Source organism: Bactrocera oleae, chromosome 2, assembly GCF_042242935.1.
Source record: "Bactrocera oleae isolate idBacOlea1 chromosome 2, idBacOlea1, whole genome shotgun sequence".
In the NCBI taxonomy this organism is placed as follows: domain Eukaryota; kingdom Metazoa; phylum Arthropoda; class Insecta; order Diptera; family Tephritidae; genus Bactrocera; species Bactrocera oleae.
Genome location: NC_091536.1, coordinates 54,311,408 through 54,331,394, shown reverse-complemented (window position 1 = coordinate 54,331,394; position 19,987 = coordinate 54,311,408). Strand labels below are relative to the sequence as shown.

General features: G+C 33.4%; 2 protein-coding genes and 1 long non-coding RNA gene across 13 annotated transcripts in view; 2 read left to right on the top strand and 1 right to left on the bottom strand.

The window, feature by feature from the left end:
• The window catches only part of LOC106620053 (daxx-like protein), a 74,681-nt gene extending 64,964 nt beyond the window's left edge, over positions 1-9,717 (bottom strand). The window contains exons 1-2 of one of the 11 annotated variants that reach the window (XM_036357882.2): positions 9,599-9,717; positions 4,615-5,166 (exon numbers count right to left, since the gene is read on the bottom strand). In XM_036357882.2, coding sequence (XP_036213775.2) covers positions 4,615-4,660 — 46 coding nt within the window. In that variant the 5' untranslated portion in view covers positions 4,661-5,166; positions 9,599-9,717. Of the gene's footprint in view, positions 1-4,614; positions 5,167-9,526 lie in introns of all 11 variants that reach the window. The other 10 variants (XM_070113179.1, XM_070113180.1, XM_036357883.2 and 7 more) reach the window with 10 other exon arrangements.
• Positions 1-19,987, top strand: part of qin — a 180,142-nt gene that overhangs the window by 72,564 nt on the left and 87,591 nt on the right. The window lies entirely within an intron of this gene.
• Positions 1-19,987, top strand: part of LOC138859033 (uncharacterized) — a 59,211-nt gene that overhangs the window by 11,331 nt on the left and 27,893 nt on the right. The gene's annotated exons all lie outside the window — the stretch shown is intronic.

Here is a 19,987-nt window from a genome sequence, read left to right as displayed (position 1 = left end):
GCAAAACGCAAATGATGATGATCGTATGGCGAAAACATTTCGGCATAGCTAGAACTATTAATATCTTTTCGGCCTTCTTTCTGAGGTACTTAGCTCTCTCAATTCGTTTATTCTGTTTAATCTTGTTACCACTTTTTACCGTATGTTATGCAATATCAGCTTATACTTCTCTTCCTGCTAATTCTATAAACATACCAGACTTAATTTTCAACTGGAACTGAGATATCGAAATTATAATTTTAGACCTCAAACTCCGGCAATTTTTGTCTATCTGGGTTTACTTATTCGGCGGTAACCAAGGGGCTAAACTGATTTTTCCGTAAAAAAAATTTTCTATGAGACTATTACATCGACGTAGAAGTAGTAGTCACACTAAAGTTAACCCTTGTCGTGTTTGTTACTAATTGGCTCATTCCCTAGTCGAGTGTGAGATTAAGGAATTGCATTTAGCCATGCTCAGGGTACTACCACATTTATCATTAAATAATCAGTTCGCCTTAACACCTAAGTTATTATAATCAGTGAAATTAATTGGAACCACAAAATATAAAGTAACCTAATTTTTAACATATATATTTACTTCGTCATGTTTACTGATTACTTCGTAGCTTTTGCTGGTCGTAAGCCCTACTTGAATTATACTATAGTAAACCTTTACATAGCTTTATCTTCGTACGGAGAACTATAAATTCAATGTTTAAGATTATTGGTTCACCCCTGAGATCATCCGTGATATATCGTAATACTGCTTTAGGAAAATCTTTTTGACCTTTTTTGTTTTCTAACAAATCACTAGGAGCTGTTTTGGGAAGAAGTTCAAACTTTAAAAACCATTATAAAAGTTTACCGTTATTTCTGTATTCGCAAATACGCACACGTTGAATAAACAGTCATTAATTTGTTGCCATTGAAACCAAACTCAGATGTATTTATAATAGAGAGCAATAAACTTGTCATGCCATAAACTAATATATTAACTAAATAACCGAGTCGCATTAGCTACTTGCGTTCACTTCAACCGCCGATTACTGCCACAATTTCACCATAAAAAGATAAAAGAAACTCCTAACCAAGAAACTGCTACTTTCATTGTCACCGTACGAATATCTAGTATGGTATTTGTAATCGCATAAGTGTAAACAAGCAAAGCAACGCTAAGATAATTAAATAAAAGTAAAGTGCCGTTAAAAATTGCTTAATGCATCATAATGCAACCGCCAACTAGTTTAACTAGTCTAGTCTACATACTTGCTATAATATAATTATTGCACTGATTCAGTACATTTAATTTCAAGCAAGGTTTAGAAAACGAAAGCGAATTGCCGACAGCACCGGTGGTTGACTTTCATAACGCTGTCACTTGTACTTATTTTCAACAGATATGTTTATCCGCCCTTAAAACCTGTATTTAGATCTCTCAATTTTCTGATCCTTCAAGTGTTTCAGGAACTTGTAGCGTATACGCAAATTTAATTCTACTAGGTACTTTAATGCTGCCCAGTGGGAAGAAAATAGCAAAATGTGATAAAAGGAATTCAAGCAATTTTTTTCATTAACTGCTATTTTTCATCAGGTATTTAAGCGAAAATATTTATTTTTTGTAATTATTCTTACATCAGATTCACGTTGTACTACAAGCTAGAGCTTAAGTATAAATGTGTTTAGGAAACTTGAAGTTCTTTCGTATTATCTAGAAATGGAATTGTTCTATCTACATATGTGTAATAAAACATTTTCGTATGATAAACTCTGCGGCCATGAATACCATAGTGATTAAGAGATTAATTCGAATTTTCATACTTAGTCAATATAAGTTCTATTATAAATTACTTATGTTAGTAATACAGTTTAAGGTTTTAGTGAAGCATTCAAGAAGTTTCGAGTTTCATTTAAACTTTCTGAGAATTTTTCCACAGTTCTTAGTAAAATATCTTTGCAAACAGGGTTATATATCCGTATACTAAAAATATATTTTTGTATTAGACATTTTTTCATTCGTAACAATCTTCTACTTGGAGCTGCTGACGAACTACATTAAAAACAGCTTAAGAAAAAGGGGGCTATATGTGGGTATTTCGTCGATATTGTAAAGCTCGATATCAAAAGAACAATTATGCCTATGAGAGTTTTTGCACAAAAACGTTTTTGAAAACATTAAACCCGATTGACAAGGCTTCAAAAATTTCAAAGGAGTTTTACATCACTTGCATTTTCTGAAAGGCCGTACATACAGTAAGAATCCAAACTATGCGGTTGTAGTGAAAGAATTTCATAAAAAATAGCACGATACATTTCTCGACTTTTATATTTTAAAAAATGCGCTGTTGTTTCTTTCCACATTTTGAAACAAAACAAAAATTATACTCGAAGACATGTTCTACGATTTCATAAAACTGGCTTTAACAGTTTTCGCGGAACATCGATTGTTTTCATGGATCTTCTTAATTTTTTATGTTTAGAAAATTAAATACTTGTTAGGTTAGGTAACACATTTTTGATACTGGAATATATCAAAATATAGTTCTTATATGAAAATAATGTTGCGAGGCTTTCCGCGATACGTACCGAAAAAAATATGGGGATATTTATGTTTCAAATGCTATATATTTTTATACTTTCGCAACTTGTTGTACAGAGTATAATAGTTTTGTTCGCCTAACGGTTGTTTGTATCACATAAACCAAATCGAGATAGATATAGGGTTATCTATATTAGATATAAATGATCAGGATGACTGTCTGTCTGTCTATCCGTCTGTTCGTGCAAGCGATAACTTGAGTAAAAATTGAGATATCTCTATGAGACTTGGTACACATGTTTCTTGGTACCGTAAGACGGTTGGTATTGCAGATGGGCGCAATCGGACCACTACCACGCCCACAAAACGCCATTAAGTAGAAACAGATAAATTGCCATAACTAAGCTCCACAATAAGATATAAGACTGTGATTTGGTATACAGGATTACATTAGGGAGGGGCATCTGCAGTGTAAATTTTTTTTAATAGTGGGCGGGGTCCCTCCCCGTAATAGGCTTAATGTGCATATCTCGTAAACCACTAATGCTATAACAACAAAATTCGTTGGGAACAAATGTTTTTAGCATTTCTATCGACGGTGTGAAAATAGGTGAAATCGTGTGATAAACCCGCCCACCCCCATATAACGGTACTGTTAAAAACTACTAAAAGCCCGATAAATCAAACACTAAACACGCCAGAGACATTAAATTTTATCTGTGGGATGGTATAAGATGACTTTATAGGAATCACGTTCACAATTAGTCAGTGGGCGTGGCACCGACCACTTTTAGGGGATCTGCTTAACCGATTTCAACCAAGTTCGCTACATAATATTCTTCTCATATTTCTATGTTAAAGTACGAAAACGGGCGAAATCGAATTACAACCACGCATATTTCCCATATAACACCATTTTAAATTCCATCTGATTTTTCCATTTTCCACTATAAAAATCAAGCAACAATGATTATATCGGCGCAAAACTTTGCCTGAATAATGCGTTTAAAGTATGCCACCTTGTGACCAAAAATCATCTAAATTAAACCAAAACTGTTCAAAATATCGGTCAACATAGAACAAGGTGACAAGATCTACAAAGAAGTCTAAAACGAGTATACTTTTTTACATTTGACTTTGCGAAAGTAGAAAATGTACGGTTACCTTCCTTACTTGTTTAACTTAGATTAATTTACGATATACATTTTTTATATTCCGTGTTAAGAATTTAATTTGTTTGGTTTTCTTTTTAATTGGTTTATTTTTTACACAAATCATTTTATTTTCTAAAAAAAAAAAAATCGATAAGCAGCACTGCAGGCAATATAACATTGTGGTGCAGATTTTTTAAACGACACGACCGATGAACCAACTACGGTTGAGTAGAGAGTATTCCGGTGTTTACAGGTACTTTAGGTAAAAATTCCATATCTCCAAAACATTACTTCAGGAAATATTTTCTGATTCGCTGTAAAATGATACGTACTATATTTTTCATGTAAACTTATTGTTTGATTATAGTTTAAATTCGAATTTGAGGACAAATACTTAATTATATATTGTTTTATTTAAACAACCGCATGTTGAGCCTATTATATTGTGTTGGATATTCGATTTTTACGTTGACAAAGCAATCCCCCAATTCTAACCGAGTGTAGCTTGTACTAATCATAATCATCTGCGTTTTCTACTTCTTCTTCGCCCGCAATGACCTTGCTCTACTCCAGTTACCAGCACTCGTTACACTCATTACGTTGCTTATTCGCAAGAGTTCACAGCCTTGGCGTCACTAATTGAGCGATTAAAGGCAATTTTAAAGAGCGCCTTGTTGCTTTTTATACATTTATCATATTTGCTCTGTTTGATTTATGGTATTTTTTATTTTTAACTTTTTTCACCAATCTCGATGGTCTGTATGTCTATTTTATCTATTACGTGAATCCCAAAATCTGTTTATATTTGAAATAGCAATAGTTAAGCGCTAAATAAACACTCGTTTATTAAAGAGAAGTGCTAAGAAGCGCTTGTAAACAATAGTGAGTACTTAAAAGAAGTAAGGTATAAGTACATATTTTTTGTTATTTTTTTAAGCTTACCAAGCGTCAGCAGCAGACTTAACCGCAACCAATTGACCGCGTCCATGTTACCTCGTTTTGCTGTGCAGTGATTTTTGCCGCGCAGCTTCGATATTTTAGTTGTTGATTTTTTGTGTTGCTGGTTTAAATTTTTATTAGTAATATTTTTTTTTTTTGCTTTATTGATTTTGTGGTTTCGTAAGATTTACGCTGTGTTTTTGAAGTTAGTCTTTCGTTTTATTTCACTTCGTTACAATTGCGCGGCTCATTACTTTTTCAACGTCATCGGCTCCATTATTTACGCCAAATACGCGCGACAAACCTATTTAGACGAATCGTTGCATTGCGTTACCAGAGTGTTGACGTTTGCTATTTTACGCCAATTATTTTTTGTGTTTGAGAATTTTTTTTGGTGTAATTTTTATTATTTCACAACTTATAATTTTATTAAATTTTTCGCCACTTTAAACTGCAAACAAATTTTTTATAAAATTTATTCGCTTCGCTTCTAACTCTTGATTTTTGTGCTGCTCTCTATTTCGTTTTAAGATTTGTGTTTCTGTAGAAAGTGTGCTTGTATTCAGTGTAGATAAATATTATTTATGGAAAAAAGCAACAAAATCAATAACGTTTGGTTAGTTTTACCACAAAAATTTCGAAAACACACATTCCCCCATTTCCAACCACGCCTAACTCGAAAATTTCATTCTCTGCGTCGCTCTTTCGTCGACTTAATAAATATTTATGAAGTTTACTAATGACTTCTCCACGAATTCTTACAGTTAGTTTTAATATATTTTGTTTTTCTGTTTGGTCGCATTTTTTCACTTCACTTCTTTTATAGTTTTGTTACTCTTATGGTTTTTTATTTTAGTTTTATGTCAGTTTTAACATCATCATTGATATAAAGAGTTGCCGTGAAAGTGAAATTTCTTTTAATGTGTAGTATTGTTGTTGGTAAATGTACATATTTATGTATATATATAAGATTTCAAAAATAGGGAATGGTTAGAATTGTCTGCACGCATTTGCTTAGCTGGACAATTTGAGTATGCAGAAAATATACCATTCAAACCTATACGAAATAGCTGCCAACATACAAACATATATATTATATGTATATACTTGTATATGTTAGTCACGGCTGTGCTCGATACAATTCTTAATTAAATTGTGTGAACAGTAGGATGAAGCGAAAAATAATTTTTTTTTTAACATCTAGAGGCGGCCCCATTTTAACTCTGGGTAACTGAGCCGCATCTAGATGTTATATATAGATATTTTTATAATCTACAGATTTTACCTTAATCAGGCTAATCAAAACAAAAAATGTTTTCGCTCCACCCTAGTGAACAAGTACAAAAGCGGAAATGTTGATTTGTAAAAAAAAAAACTGAAAATAAAAATAACAGAAACCAAGTAAGGAAGGGCTAAGTTCAGATGTAACCGAACATTTTATATTCTCGCAAAGTCAAATGGTATACTCCTTTGAGATTTCTTTGTGGATTGACTGATATTTTCGTTAGAAGGTCAACTATAGGCACTGGGGTCCGATTTCGCCCATTTTCGCACTATGACATAGAAATATGAAAAAAACGTTATGCACCGAATTTGGTTGAAATCGGTTAAGCAGATCCCAAGATATGGGTTTTCACCTAAAAGTAGGCGGTGCCACACCCACTGTCTAATTTTGAAGGCGGTTCCTATAAAGTCATCTCATACCATCCCAGAGATAAAATTTAATGTCTCCGGCGTGTTTAGTGCTTGATTTATCGCGTTTTTAACAGTACCGTTATATGTGGACCGGGCGAAGTTGTCACCCGATTTCAACTATGTTCACACTGTAGGTAGAGGTTCTAAAAAAATTTGCTTTCAGTGAATTTTGTTATTATAGCATTAGCGGCTTAGGAGATATGCACATTAAACCTATTAGAGGCGGGACCACCGCCACTTTTAAAAAAAAATTTTAACTGCAGATGCCCCTCCCTAATGTGATCCTGTGTACCAAATAACAGTCTTGGATCTTATTGCTGAGCTTAGTTATGGCAATTTATTTGTTTTTGATTAATGGCGTTTTGTGGGCGTGGCAGTGGTCCGATTACACCCACTCACGGTACAAAGAAACATGTCTACCAAGTTTCATTAAGATATCTCAATTTTTACTCAAGTTAGAGCTTGCACAGACGGACGGACAGACAGTCACCCGGATTTCAACTCGTCTCTTCGTCCTGATCATTTATATATATATAACCCTATATCTAGCTCGATTAGTTTTAGGTGATGTAAACAATCGTTAGGTGAACAAAACTATTATACTCTGTAGTAACAGGTTGCGAGAATATAAAAAGTGAATAGCGCATTCTTATTCACATAAGAGAAATACAAGGTGCGTTCCAAAGTAAACAGGACTTTAAAAAAAAAGTCAAAACAAATGATTTTATCGGAAAAATCAAATAATTTTATTCAAATAGTCTACTTCTGCTTTAATACAGCTTTTTGGACGGTCCAAAAGCACGTCGAATGAGTGTTTTAGCTCGTTGCCCGGTATGGTCGCCAGTATGCCGGTGCAAGCCTTTTGAATGGCGTCCACGTCTGCATAATGCTTTTCTTTCATCGACAAATGCATTTTTCCGAAAAGGTAGAAGTCGCACGTGGCCATATCAGGTGAATACGGGGAGTGGTTGATTGTTAAAATGTGATTTTTGGTCAAATAATCGGCCACAAGCGTCGATCGATGAGACGGCGCATTATCGCGCAACAAACGCCAACTTCCATCTTCGCGAGATTCGGGCCGAACACGTCGAATGCGGCGCACCAAACGCTTCACAACTCCAAGGTAGAATACCACATTAACGTTTTGGCCGGGTGGAACAAATTCTTTGTGGACAATACCCTTTGAATCATAAAAATAAATCAGCATTGTTTTCACTTTTGACTTCTCCAGGCGCGATTTTTTGGGTTTCGGCTCGTCCGGCGCCGTCCATTCAGCACTCTGGCGTTTCGTTTCGGGATCATATTGAAAACACCACGTTTCGTCACCAGTCATAATCTTGTAAAGGAAGTTCGGGTCTTTTTTTGCCTCTTTAATGATATCCTTCGAATGTTGAATTCTGAGCAATTTTTGGTCGTCAGTCAATTTGTGCGGAACAAACCGTGCACACACCCAAGCCCAAATGTTCGGTCAAAATGCGATAAATCGATGTTTTGGAGATGTTCAATTCTATTTCCATGAATTTCAATGATGATTTCGGATGATTTTTTATGAATTCCCGGACAGTTTCGATGGAATTTTCGGTGATCACGGATTTTGGTTGCCCCACATGTTCATCGTCATTTATGTCCTCACGACCACTTTGAAAACGTTGAAACCACTCGTGCACTCTGCTACGGGATAGGCAATCATCGCCATAAACTTAATTTATCAATTGAAACGTTTCGGTAAAAGTTTTACCAATTTTAAAACAAAATTTAATCTTGGCTCTTTGTTCGAAGCACATTTTCTCACCGATGACAAAAACATACTGACACTTAAAATCCTAAAACTTCACTTCCAATAGATGAAATGTCATGAATCATGGAAGTCGATAAACGATAGCAGATTCTAACGCACTAGTCGACATATAGATGGCGTCACTAGAGTTTACGTTGTTAATTTTGTCCTGTTTACTTTGGAACGCACCTTGTATATATAGAATATAAATATGCGTATTAAGATCTATAGAATGTATCTACTCACTAAATAATGCGAAATTTTAAGTATATTATTTGTCAATAACCAACATTATAGTCTGATAGCGGTACTTCATGAGCTAAGATAGAAATGGAGGTTGTGTTCATAATTTTTTAGCAGTTAAATTCTGGACCAAAAAAAATGCATTGAAATTTTTTGGAATATGTAGCATGTTGACTTCTTTTTATAATTATCTTCGCCTTCTATTAGTATTTAAAAAAATGCAATCGTGGTACGTTAAGACTAGTATTGCAGTTATTCCCGGAAATATTGATTATTCACTCTCAATGGAGTTTTAAGTCATGGTCCACTACTTGAAACATTGAAATATGTACTATACACAGTTATAACCAATATTTAAGGATATCTAGCAAAGATCTTCAAAACATCCCCGATAAACTATATACCACGTTGACTCTGAATGCATTCTGTTTAGCCTTTAGAATCTGGTTCCTTTTTTTTACCTTTTTACAAGTATTTAAATCTCTAGCATGAAATTTTACGTCAGTTGAACTTGAATACCGTATGACTGAGTTGCACTTGTGTATATTTGAAATTATTAGTAGTTAATAATAGAAAAAAGGAATGTTTTTATTTAAATATATTTTCCATCAATAACTGTATGTTAAGTAGTTATGAGTCACTGTTATTCATGTACAATACAATTATGATTTATTAAATCCTCAGTCTGTCCTATTAAAATGATTGAAATTCTTACTAACGGATGAAATTCCTGAAATTTCTTGCTTCTATTTAGAATTAACCGTGTTTCAAAGTTACTTATCTGACCACTATTCCTTGCGGGAGAATTAACTGAGAACACAAAAATGTTTGAGTTTGTTAAAACCCTCCATAAGTCTATTAAAAACTCAAACACTGTCGTAGTTTTACTTTAGAATTTGTAATCTATATCTAGCGATATTGCATTCGGTGCACAGTCAGTAATGCCCACATCTATAATTTTTTATATACGAAAATGCTCCAATGTATACAGAGTTCAAGATTTCATTTAAATATATTTCACTCTAAACGATATAAATTTGCCATTTTTGCAAATTTTCTCGTATTTATTTTCTTGGTTAGTTTTCATGTACATTTGTAATAACAGAAATACTTTTAAGATATTATCTCAGATTAGCACTTATTTTAAGCAGTGTCGAAAAGCTTGCTTCTTTTCGGTTAAAAGTAACTTTTAAAAATCACCTTTACAGCTTATACATGCAGCAAAACTTTCAAATTAAACATCAGCTATGGCAATTCAAAACAATATGTTACCGTTATAACAACTCGAACGAAAGAGTAACCGTGCTTGCGTTTTGAGTTTTCAACACGCGCTTTCCAACTGTTTACAAGCAGCGCACAACAGACGGCTTGAACCGAACAAACTGCATAGACTGAATTGAAAGCGAGTTTTAAGGCATGAGCTCCAAAATTAACGCAGAAGTTGAGATTAATAAACTTGAAATCATTACCGCCGCTCAGAGACAAGTGATGTTGAGCGCGAAATCTCCCGCTCCTAACTGATTTTTGAGAGCTTAGACACGTCTTCGCAGGCAAACTGCGTTGTCGACTCTTACAGCACATGTTTAAGCCCGGCTTTTTTGAACCAAGCCAATATTCGATTTAAAAATTTAAAAATACAGCACATGCTAAATAGAGATGACTATTAAACAAAAGCCAATTATGTCTCTCAAATTATGTGTGAAGGTAGAGAGCTTCTGTGGCATTGACGTATGTTGTCTGTCTGCCGGTCGGCGTTGATTTGTCAGGTTATCGTTATCTCATTGAAAAAAGCTGTAAATAAGCATGCCTTCGGACACTCCATTCGTAGTATTTCTGCTGGCGCGCGCGTCAACATTTTCACACTTTACTTAATGAAGACATTAACGACTCGGCGCAGTACATCCCTGTAGCAAGACAGACGGCAGTAAGTAGCTGAAAACTGCCTGCAGACTTCACGATACTTAGGGGGTATTCATATAAAGGTACATGCAACGCATTGTGGTTTATGGAGCGCTCCTCATGGCTTTCGTTGCATTTGATTTTTATGTTTGTTGATTTTTTTTATCAACTTTTTTAACAAAGTACGACATTACAATATTTTCTTTTAATAAATATTAAACGATGTTAATTTTTAAAAAACAGCTGTTTTAAATATCTACAACTGTCCTCACTAGTCTACATTAGTGAATAGATTAAATATTATAACATTGTGAAGGTATATGTAGAATGCCATGCAATTCTTGCTTGCATTTTAAATAAACATCCCTAAAGCGTTTATATCCACTTGTAAGTCAATTTTGAAGCGGCATTTTATTTAATAAAAATTATTTCTTTTTAATGTGCATTCACAGATTTAGTGTACTTTAATAGTCGATGTTTACTTCTAAAAAATTTTGGTTTCTCTTGAACCAATAGTCGATCTCGACTAGGATCCAGCGGTCAAGAATATATTTCTGCTTAAAATTATCTCAAATCCAAGAACCAAAACAAAAAAATATTATTGAAATCGAAAGATTAGTAAACATTTTTGAAAAACTTTCGGCTTTCCAAAAAACATTATTTTTATGAAAAAATATACACTTCAGAGTACAGAGTGCTTAAAACATCGAAATTATTATCAAAAATCGTATTCCTTCGATATCCAAATATATCTAACAAGGTCCAAGTGGATCGGTCAAGCCGGTTCATAGAAGATTTCCGCGTTTAAAGTTTTGGGTACCGATTACACTAAGTTAAAAGTTAAGTTTTTTACAAATACGTTCATATTTCGGAAACTATTTTCGGATGATATTTTCAAATATATGTAGATCAGACATCAGCTCAATTTCTTCAAAAAAAAAAATAAAATAAAAACTCTATCTTAAATAATCAAATGTTGCGTCACTTAAAATTTCGGCAACTATGAAATTTATGCACATTTCTTTTGAAAGTTAGGTTGAACCACAAAACATGGTTTGTATATGCATGAGCTCCAAAAAGTGATGTTTAAGGCGTTTTAAAATATTTAATATTTCAATCGGTTTCTAATAAAATCTCAATTTCTACTGTCTATTTCACATGTACATTCATTGTTTCGGGGCCGTCGATTCAATTTCTCTAAACTCATTTGTTGAGAATATGTACTATCTAGCATTTTCACAAAATTACATTATTTGTTATTATTTCCTACTAACTCTAAATTATTTTCTGATGTCAAAAGAATTTCTTTTTTTGTTCTTACAAGACGAAAGCGAATATTAAAAGAAACAAAAGTAAAACATTTTTCTTTCGGTCTTATTCACTTTGAAAAGGACCGCAGTGAAAATTGTGAATGCTTTCTAAATGAAAATGAAATAATGTCATTCCGCATTCAAGTGGCTCACAGTCGTTAATAAAAACTCAACAATAACTATCCCAATAAGAAAAATTTAGAAAATTTTCATATCAGAGTGCCTTTAATACTTCTAAAGTCACAAGCCATACCAGCCAACGTAGATTTTAGGTTAGACTGACTTTGGTTATTTTGGATTTACTAAGTCATCCAAGAAAGAACTGAAAGAACATCCAAGAAGAAAGATTAACATGTAATACGATATAAAACACAGACCAAAGTTTCTGGTACCATTACAATAGCGTCAAAACTAAAAAATAAATATCTGCTAGGTGCCGTCTTAAGCCTTAAACCCGATTTTTCGTAGAAACTCCATGCGAAAGTGCATCGAAAAGTTGGAATGTCCTTACTGGTGTTAAACTATTAAATACCTGCCTCTAAACTAAATATTAGCAAGCACCAACCAACGAACTCCAGAAAACTCCTGTTGCAGAAAATCGTCGCAAATCACAAACAGCGAATGGCTGACGCACGAGTAGAGAAAATCGCTGTTTATGTCACCACTGCGTCTTTCAATTAGTTTTGTATGATTGCATGGCATTTCCGATTTATTACTATTTCGATAGTGGGTATGAGAAGCTTTGCGCAAACTGCAAATTTTTGTTGCACAGAGTATAATAGTTTTGTTCGCCTAACGGTGTTTGTATCACCAAAAAGTAATCGAGATAGATATGGAGTTATGTACATATATATAAATGATCATTGCGATGAAACGAATTGAAATCCGAGTGACTGTCTGTTCGTGCAAGCGATAACTTGAGTAAAAATTGAGATATCTTGATGAAACTTGGCACCCAAGGAATGTTGGTATTGCAGATGTAATCGGATCACAGCCACGACCACAAAACGCCATTAAACGAAAACCTTTTAAGTGAAATCCTATATATCAGGAACTAGTGGACCAATGTTAACCAATTTGTTGTGTGGGGACACCAACTCATTTCCATCATACACTGTGCCATCTTTCTCATATAACAAACTTTTAAATTCTGGTGGACACCAGAGCCTACGGCTGACTTTTTGCTGAAAATATCGGTAAACCTTTGAGATATAAATTTAAATTCAAGGAAAATGTTTTTTGATAATAATACTTGTATGTATACCCTTGTGCCAAAAATGGGTTAAATCGGGTTCATACTTCGCTTAGCCCAAATACCTAATTAAAATATTTTCGAACTTCCGGTTGACTTTATACTGCATCTATCGGTCAATATGTTAGAAATCTTAATGAAATTCCGAAAGAATTTTTTTTTAATAAATGTGCATCTTCTTGCCTGTGTTTGTAAATAATGTATGCAATACTTCCTACTTTTAATTAAAATACCATTTATATAGTAAACATTCCTTACTTGTTTCGTTATAGGTTTCATTGTTTTGTTGGAAGAACGATACAAAATTTCCGTGCAAATAATATATACGATAATTTAATTGTTATGCGTAATAAATTAGTGTATAAAATAAATATTGAAAATCTAAGGTCAATACGATCGAGTTTGTACCGGAAAAATAATTATCCTAAATGGCAATTATTCTGCATTTAATACATCAAATATTGCCCCTTAGAAAATATTTAATCCAAATGTATCATATCAGAACATAAACACCAAGCACTATTCAAGCAATACTTCTACCGGTATTCTGCTGGTAAAACACAAAGCATAAAATTCCGCTTTTTAGTTTTTTTGCGATGTTATTTATTCATATTTGTGCCAGAAAGGCTATTGTTATCTGAAGAAGATTCATTGCCCCGCATATGTGCTGCAGTAATAAAAAATCTCGGTTACTCAACTAAATATTAGGGAAACTAACTTGTATACTAATAATAATTTGTTATTTTTTTTTTATTATTAGATTTATTGAATTTTGTGTTACATTCCTATTATTTTGAACACCGAATTATTGAGGTTTATATTGAAATAATTCTATTTTCTTGTTTCACTTAGTATTAATAAAAATTTTAAAATGCGTAAAGAGATTGCATAAAATGAACAATGCTTTATATATTATGTTGAGGCCACTCCAATTATTTTGAATATTACAACTGTGTATTATATTATTATCTTAATTGTCCAACTAGTAGGAGTCTTTTTGGGGATGATATTAGACTCGATATTAAAATATCCAGCACCTGATTAAAATGGGAGTTTATGATTCTTTAACTTTTAAGCTATGGTATCTATGTTTTAGAAAAAATATCGATATGGTTAATTCAGTTAAAGTTTTGTAATTGCACTAAAGACTAATTTTTCATGTTCTATTTTCAACGGCTAACTTCGTTTTTTTGTTGTCTATTATAACCTGTCATCTTTGATGGCAGCTTGCAACTAAATTTTCTACATATTTCAGAGGAAGCGAGTAGCCGAATGAAATCTTTGATTGACGTGAAATTTTTCTTGATATTTTCTGATCTTTTATACAATGTAATCATTTAAACCGCGTTCAGGTTTTTTGTGAAGCACCTCAAGACGCCACATCCATGACCTGAGAAGCATCCATAAACATGCACTTTTTGGAGGTGCTCAGCACTTCTTTAAATAAATGTTTGTCCTTATCTTAGCCAAACACATCTGAAGGGGTTGAACAATACAAAAGTTGACTCATGAACAATAACTTTTTACTCACTTTTAGATGTCACGATATTCCTCGCTCTTCCTGGCTTGTCATCTACGTTTCCAGTTTCTCCATAATGGTCGGACCACCTCTTCACAAATGTACAACCCGTATTTAAATACTTTAAAGCTTTAAAGCACTGCATTGATTTTTTTTATTTCACGGCATGACATGTCACATTAAAAGGACCAAATTGTACGCGTTAGTGATCGCAATTGAACATGTGTTAATTGCAAAAAAAAAAAACAAAACGAGTTTTTCTCGAATCAATGGCGCGAAGAAAAAACGTTATTTTTGAACGCGCTGTATTATGGGTTTAATCTTTCGTTTCGGATATCTCATGAATCACAAAAACTAACGATTTTGTCTGCTCTATTGCATATCTTAGTCCAACAACCAACTTTAAACGCTGAAACAGTATTAAACCTCAATTTACCCATTGCACCGTTCATTAGCTAATGTGTATTACAAATAATGTAACATATAATCTCAGAGTTGCTAAAGCGCTATTTACAATTAAATTTGTTCACTAAAGAATCACTCTGAAATCAACCAAAATTGCAGCAAGTATTTGTAATTAATTATTCGTATCGCGATTGGATATAACAGCATGAGATACGTTAATTGATAAATGTTTCTTTGGTGAAAGGAAACGCAGATTATATTGTGAATATATCTTATGAAAAAATGCTTACATACATACACACATAAATCTTGTTAAAATATTTCGTATTGCGAAATTATCTAATGAAAGTTATTCTGCAAAACTGCTGAGATTAGACCTACTTGTATAGGGGTTTCAGTGTTGGACATTTGTTCAACTTGAGGTTTTGAGAGTAGTACGATGAATCATTCCGAGTAGTATCCGTAATTGACCTCATCATTAGCCCATGTTAATGCTAAAAGATTACCGTATATACCTAAAACTAAATACTAGCATCTGTTTTCTTCGTCTTCGTCTGTGCGCTATAAGGCAAGGTCTGAGGACAAAAAAGCGTTGGGCGCTTTCAATAATTTGTTACAAATAGTAGCTTTCTTCACTCGACATTCAGTATGTCAGCTACAGATCACAATAAAAATCATTCTATGGTAATCCAAAATGATATTGTGAATTTTTTGATAATTTTGTCCCTAACTCTTTTGGACCTCCACTGCCTTCATCGTCATTCGTCCACTGCCATATGACTTGTACGTAATTAACCAAACCATTTTCGAATGGTTGGTTCGCTTGATGCCGAGCGCAGAGGACATTCCTAAATATTATTTAGACAAAAAAATGTTTTATTAACACACAAACTTCATTTTTATCCAGCACTTTCAAAATATCGTCATTAAAAATTTGATGTCTCAATTGCACGACCACTGGAAGGTCAATTTGTCTTTTGAAGATTAATTTTAACTACAAACCTCTTAATTGAAATCATCTTTCAAAAAATTATTTACTGTTTCGAGGAACAGTTTATTTATGGAAGCACATGAGCTTAGGTCCAGTTAAATAAAGAACAGACAAGGTTCTAAAATTAACAGAGATACCTTTTACTCTTCAGAATATTGTATTCAGGATGCATTCTGCTAAATAGAATGAAATTGCGATAAATTAGGGCGGAAAACAGACACTATACTGCAATATTTGATTTACGTTTTGAACTGCTGAATTAATTGGATAGTCAAATTTAGGTCCAGTAGATTTCCCCTGATTGTACCCTTATCATTACTTCCACATTATCCAAAAAATTTAAAATTTTATCCCGCCAGCTTTTCGAGCTCCATGCGGTGAAATTGACTGGAATATAAGTACTTACAGCTCAAATTTCGATGAATCTCAATTTTAGGTTTTTCTGAAATGATTCTATCATTTCATTTTACAATGTCCGATATTATTTTTTTTTGTTCTTGGAACTGACTTTCATTTTATTAGCATGTGTTTTTAAATAACATACACTTCACCAAATCCATTAGCCTGCTAAGCTGCATAATATGTTATTTATAAAGTTCCATTTATCAATTGCATCTCATCATCAAGTTACTAAAAGCACACATCCACACAAATTCAAACGGGCTAAGTGAAGAATTTGCAGCAATAAAACAAATTTTAATTACTAAATAAACTCGGTGCATCATTTGGGGCAAGTATGTGTATGCCAGTTATTTGTGAAGTTATTCAGTTACCATATCACGTACTGATACTTACCTGCGAACATAAGTACATTTGTACATATGACGATACGCACTTTGGTAGTGCATACGCTCAATGTAAACAAGACTAATTGCTGGAAAATTCAAAATAATATAATAGCAAATGATGTTTTCGCATAATAATAATGTAGCATGTACACACACACATGCCTAAGTGCTTTGGTACAATGAAAAAGCATAAATACCCATATAAATGCGTGCGAATTTGTTTACACGTGTACGAGAAATCCGATTCGTACGCATTGCGTTGGCAAATTTTCACTATCTGTATGTCAGTATGTATGTATATATGCCTACTATATGCTAATTTAAGAAATGTGAAATGGCCAAAACAAATGAATTACCTTGCCGGTCGCAAGTTTCTCTGCAGTGACACGCATACCCACGTGCATCTCTATATATAAGTGTGTATGTATGCACTCATATATGTGTGTAGGTGTACGTTGCCGTGCAGTGTTTAAAAATCTAATAATTTGCGAAATAATACAGTAATAACGGCACAACACAGAGGCACGCACACTCGCACGCATAAAATTGTGCTCTTGCTTTACACATACATCAAGCAACAATAACAATAACGGCGGCAATTAAAACGGCACATGTCGACGAATAAATTAATTTACTCTACAAAGTTCAGACAGCAGCAAAATGTATATGGAGTAACATTAAAATAAAGCCGAATACATTTTTGTTGTTGTATAGCATACATAGTGCGTATGTATGTGACGTTGTAGGCGGATATGAAGGCGAATGCAGGCGAACGGTCATTTTTGAACCCATCTTCTGCTTTAGACAAAATTTTCCCCAACTCGCAAACACATACATTCACCCATACAGATAAATACCATATGCATGTATAGGTATGTACATTTATGTGATTATTGGCATTAGCCATCCGTTGCTTTTGTGAATTGATATTTTTTACGAACTACCCAAAGTGCTAAAGATTCACAAAGCTCATTGATTGGTTGCTGTTTTTTTTCATAGCATGTTGGTTGGAAATACATCACACTTTGCTTTTTTCTTGCTTCTATTAGCACGTATTGCAACTGCAGTCATTGATAGACAAAGTATAATATGAGACTAGTTAAATGTTTGAGCTCTTTCAGAAATAAATGGCAATGTCTGGTCAAAAGCTTAAAAAAATATCTTTAACTATCCAATCCAGAAGGTCTTAGTTCTTTAATCGATTTTAAAATAGGAATCCAATGCCAGTTTGGTCTCCAATCAAGATCTACGTAATTAAGAAATGTAATAATAACAATATTTTTATTGATCCCTCTGTCGAAAATCCATAAGAAACTATAAAAATTGTAATCATAATACATAGTAGTATTAAACCGTGAAAAATTTGATATTTTTGGGGGTCTGGAAAGTTGTGAACCTGAAACACTAAAATAAAATTGCTGCCACATTGCCTTGATATAAATCAATAGAATCTATTAGCATAGCACTGGGTTGTTAGAAATGCTGGCGAACAGTTTTCAAATCCCGATCGGTTCAGTGATAATGTAAATCTTTAGTTTGTGGGAAAAATTTTAAATTGCATCATTTTTTTCATATCGTCTATTCTTAATTAGTAATTTAAATCAGAAAATATACATAAGTAAGAAAAATGAAAATTAAAAGTGGGATGGGCATTTGAAAGTAACACAGCTAAAATATTCTCTACTCTGTGAAACAGATTTTTGAAACCTCTTTAGTAATAATAGATATAAGGTGCGCGACAAAATGATATACTTAGTACAGTATAGGCAAACGATTTTCCTGGAAAATGGTAACCATATTAAAAAAATTCTATAACTAAATGAGAGTGAAAAAAACGATTTGGGACGTAGAAAGATACCGTTAGATATACGAAAAAGTGCGTTTATTTAAATTGAGTATTAAAAAGAGGAAATGGGACGTGGTAAGTCGCTCTCTAGCTATAAGGAAGGACAAATTCTGCTTTTTTTTACTCAGAAAATAAGCATGAAAGAAATTGCCAAAAGTTTGTGCAATGTTACGGGAAATTAAAAAGTACAGGTCAGCCAAAGATTCTAACTACGTGAGAAACCCGTGCGGCAACAATTATGAAAGATTTTTGTCTACAAGCATCCATTAGTACATTCTGATGAGAAAAAATTTAATCTTGATGGACCAGACGGTTTCAACTATTATTGGCGAGATTTACGTAAGGAACCAATGTGCTTTTCGAAGCGGAATTTTAGTGAAAGTTCGTTGCTTTCAGTTCCAGTGGTACTCCACTCTCCATCAAATCGGATGAACAGCCTGAAGTATCAGAGTGTTCTCTCTAAACGTTTGCTGTCTTTACTTGGTTAAAATTCCGACTAAAATTTCATTTTTAAACAAGATAACGCAGCAATTCATGTAAGTGGATCTACAAGGCAGTGGTTTGAGGATCACAACATTGAATTGCTTGACTGACCAGCACGTTCTCCCGACATTAATGTTATAGAGAACTTATGGGGACTGCTAGTGCGCCAGGTGTATGCCGAAAATAAACAGTACGGATCAATTGAAGAACTAAATGTGGCAATTTGCAACATTTGGCGTCAAATTCGCTCTAACTTCTGCAAAACCTTATAAATTCTATTCAACAAAGTTAATAACTTAAAAATGTTACAATTGAAATAAAAATTGCGTTACCAAAATTACTGACCTTATCATTTTGTCGCAATGTATTGTGCACTTATTTAAATAAACGCAATTTTTGGTAAATCTCACGGTGTCTAACCGTATTTTTTCTGGGTATTGGACTGAACCTATTTTTTTCGAGAGATAATTATTTCTCCGTTTTTCGAAGTTAGTCTCCAAAATCGAAATGTTTGCTTTAAAATTCCGAAGTTGAGCTTATTCCAAAAATCAATATTAATTATATCATATATACTAAATAAGTGAAAACATGGGCATCATCTACGTTTCTTCTCATTCAATAGTGCCTGCCGGACATTCTCTGAACGCGTTCTGATTATATGTATGCAAAACAATTCTGTTCATAATTCTATAAGAAGCAGTAACAACTTTTCCTTAAGTAAAACTAAAACATTTATATTTTAGACAGCTAATAAGACTCTGGTAGACTGTTAATAAGATCTAAGTTTTATTACCTTAATACATCAAACTGTGTCTTATATTATTTCTTAATTTTTTTTATAATAAGTGTTCTTGAAGTCGCCCTACCTTCTATTTTACCAGAGTTTAGCAATTTCTTATACATGTACTTAGTTCATACCTTACATAACCGGGGGAAAAATAAAGAATGGTTGGAAGGCAATAGTATTTCTACTATAGTCTTAAACAAGACTTATGCCTAATAATAACCTCTTGATGCTTCTAGGTCACTCCTTAAAGATCTTTGAATAAATTTAAAATATCAATTCTCACTAAAGTTACCATATGTATGTAGAGAATTAGTTCAACGAAAGTACATGCATACATGCATAAAAATGTTCATACGTAAAGACATACACACATAAATTTGC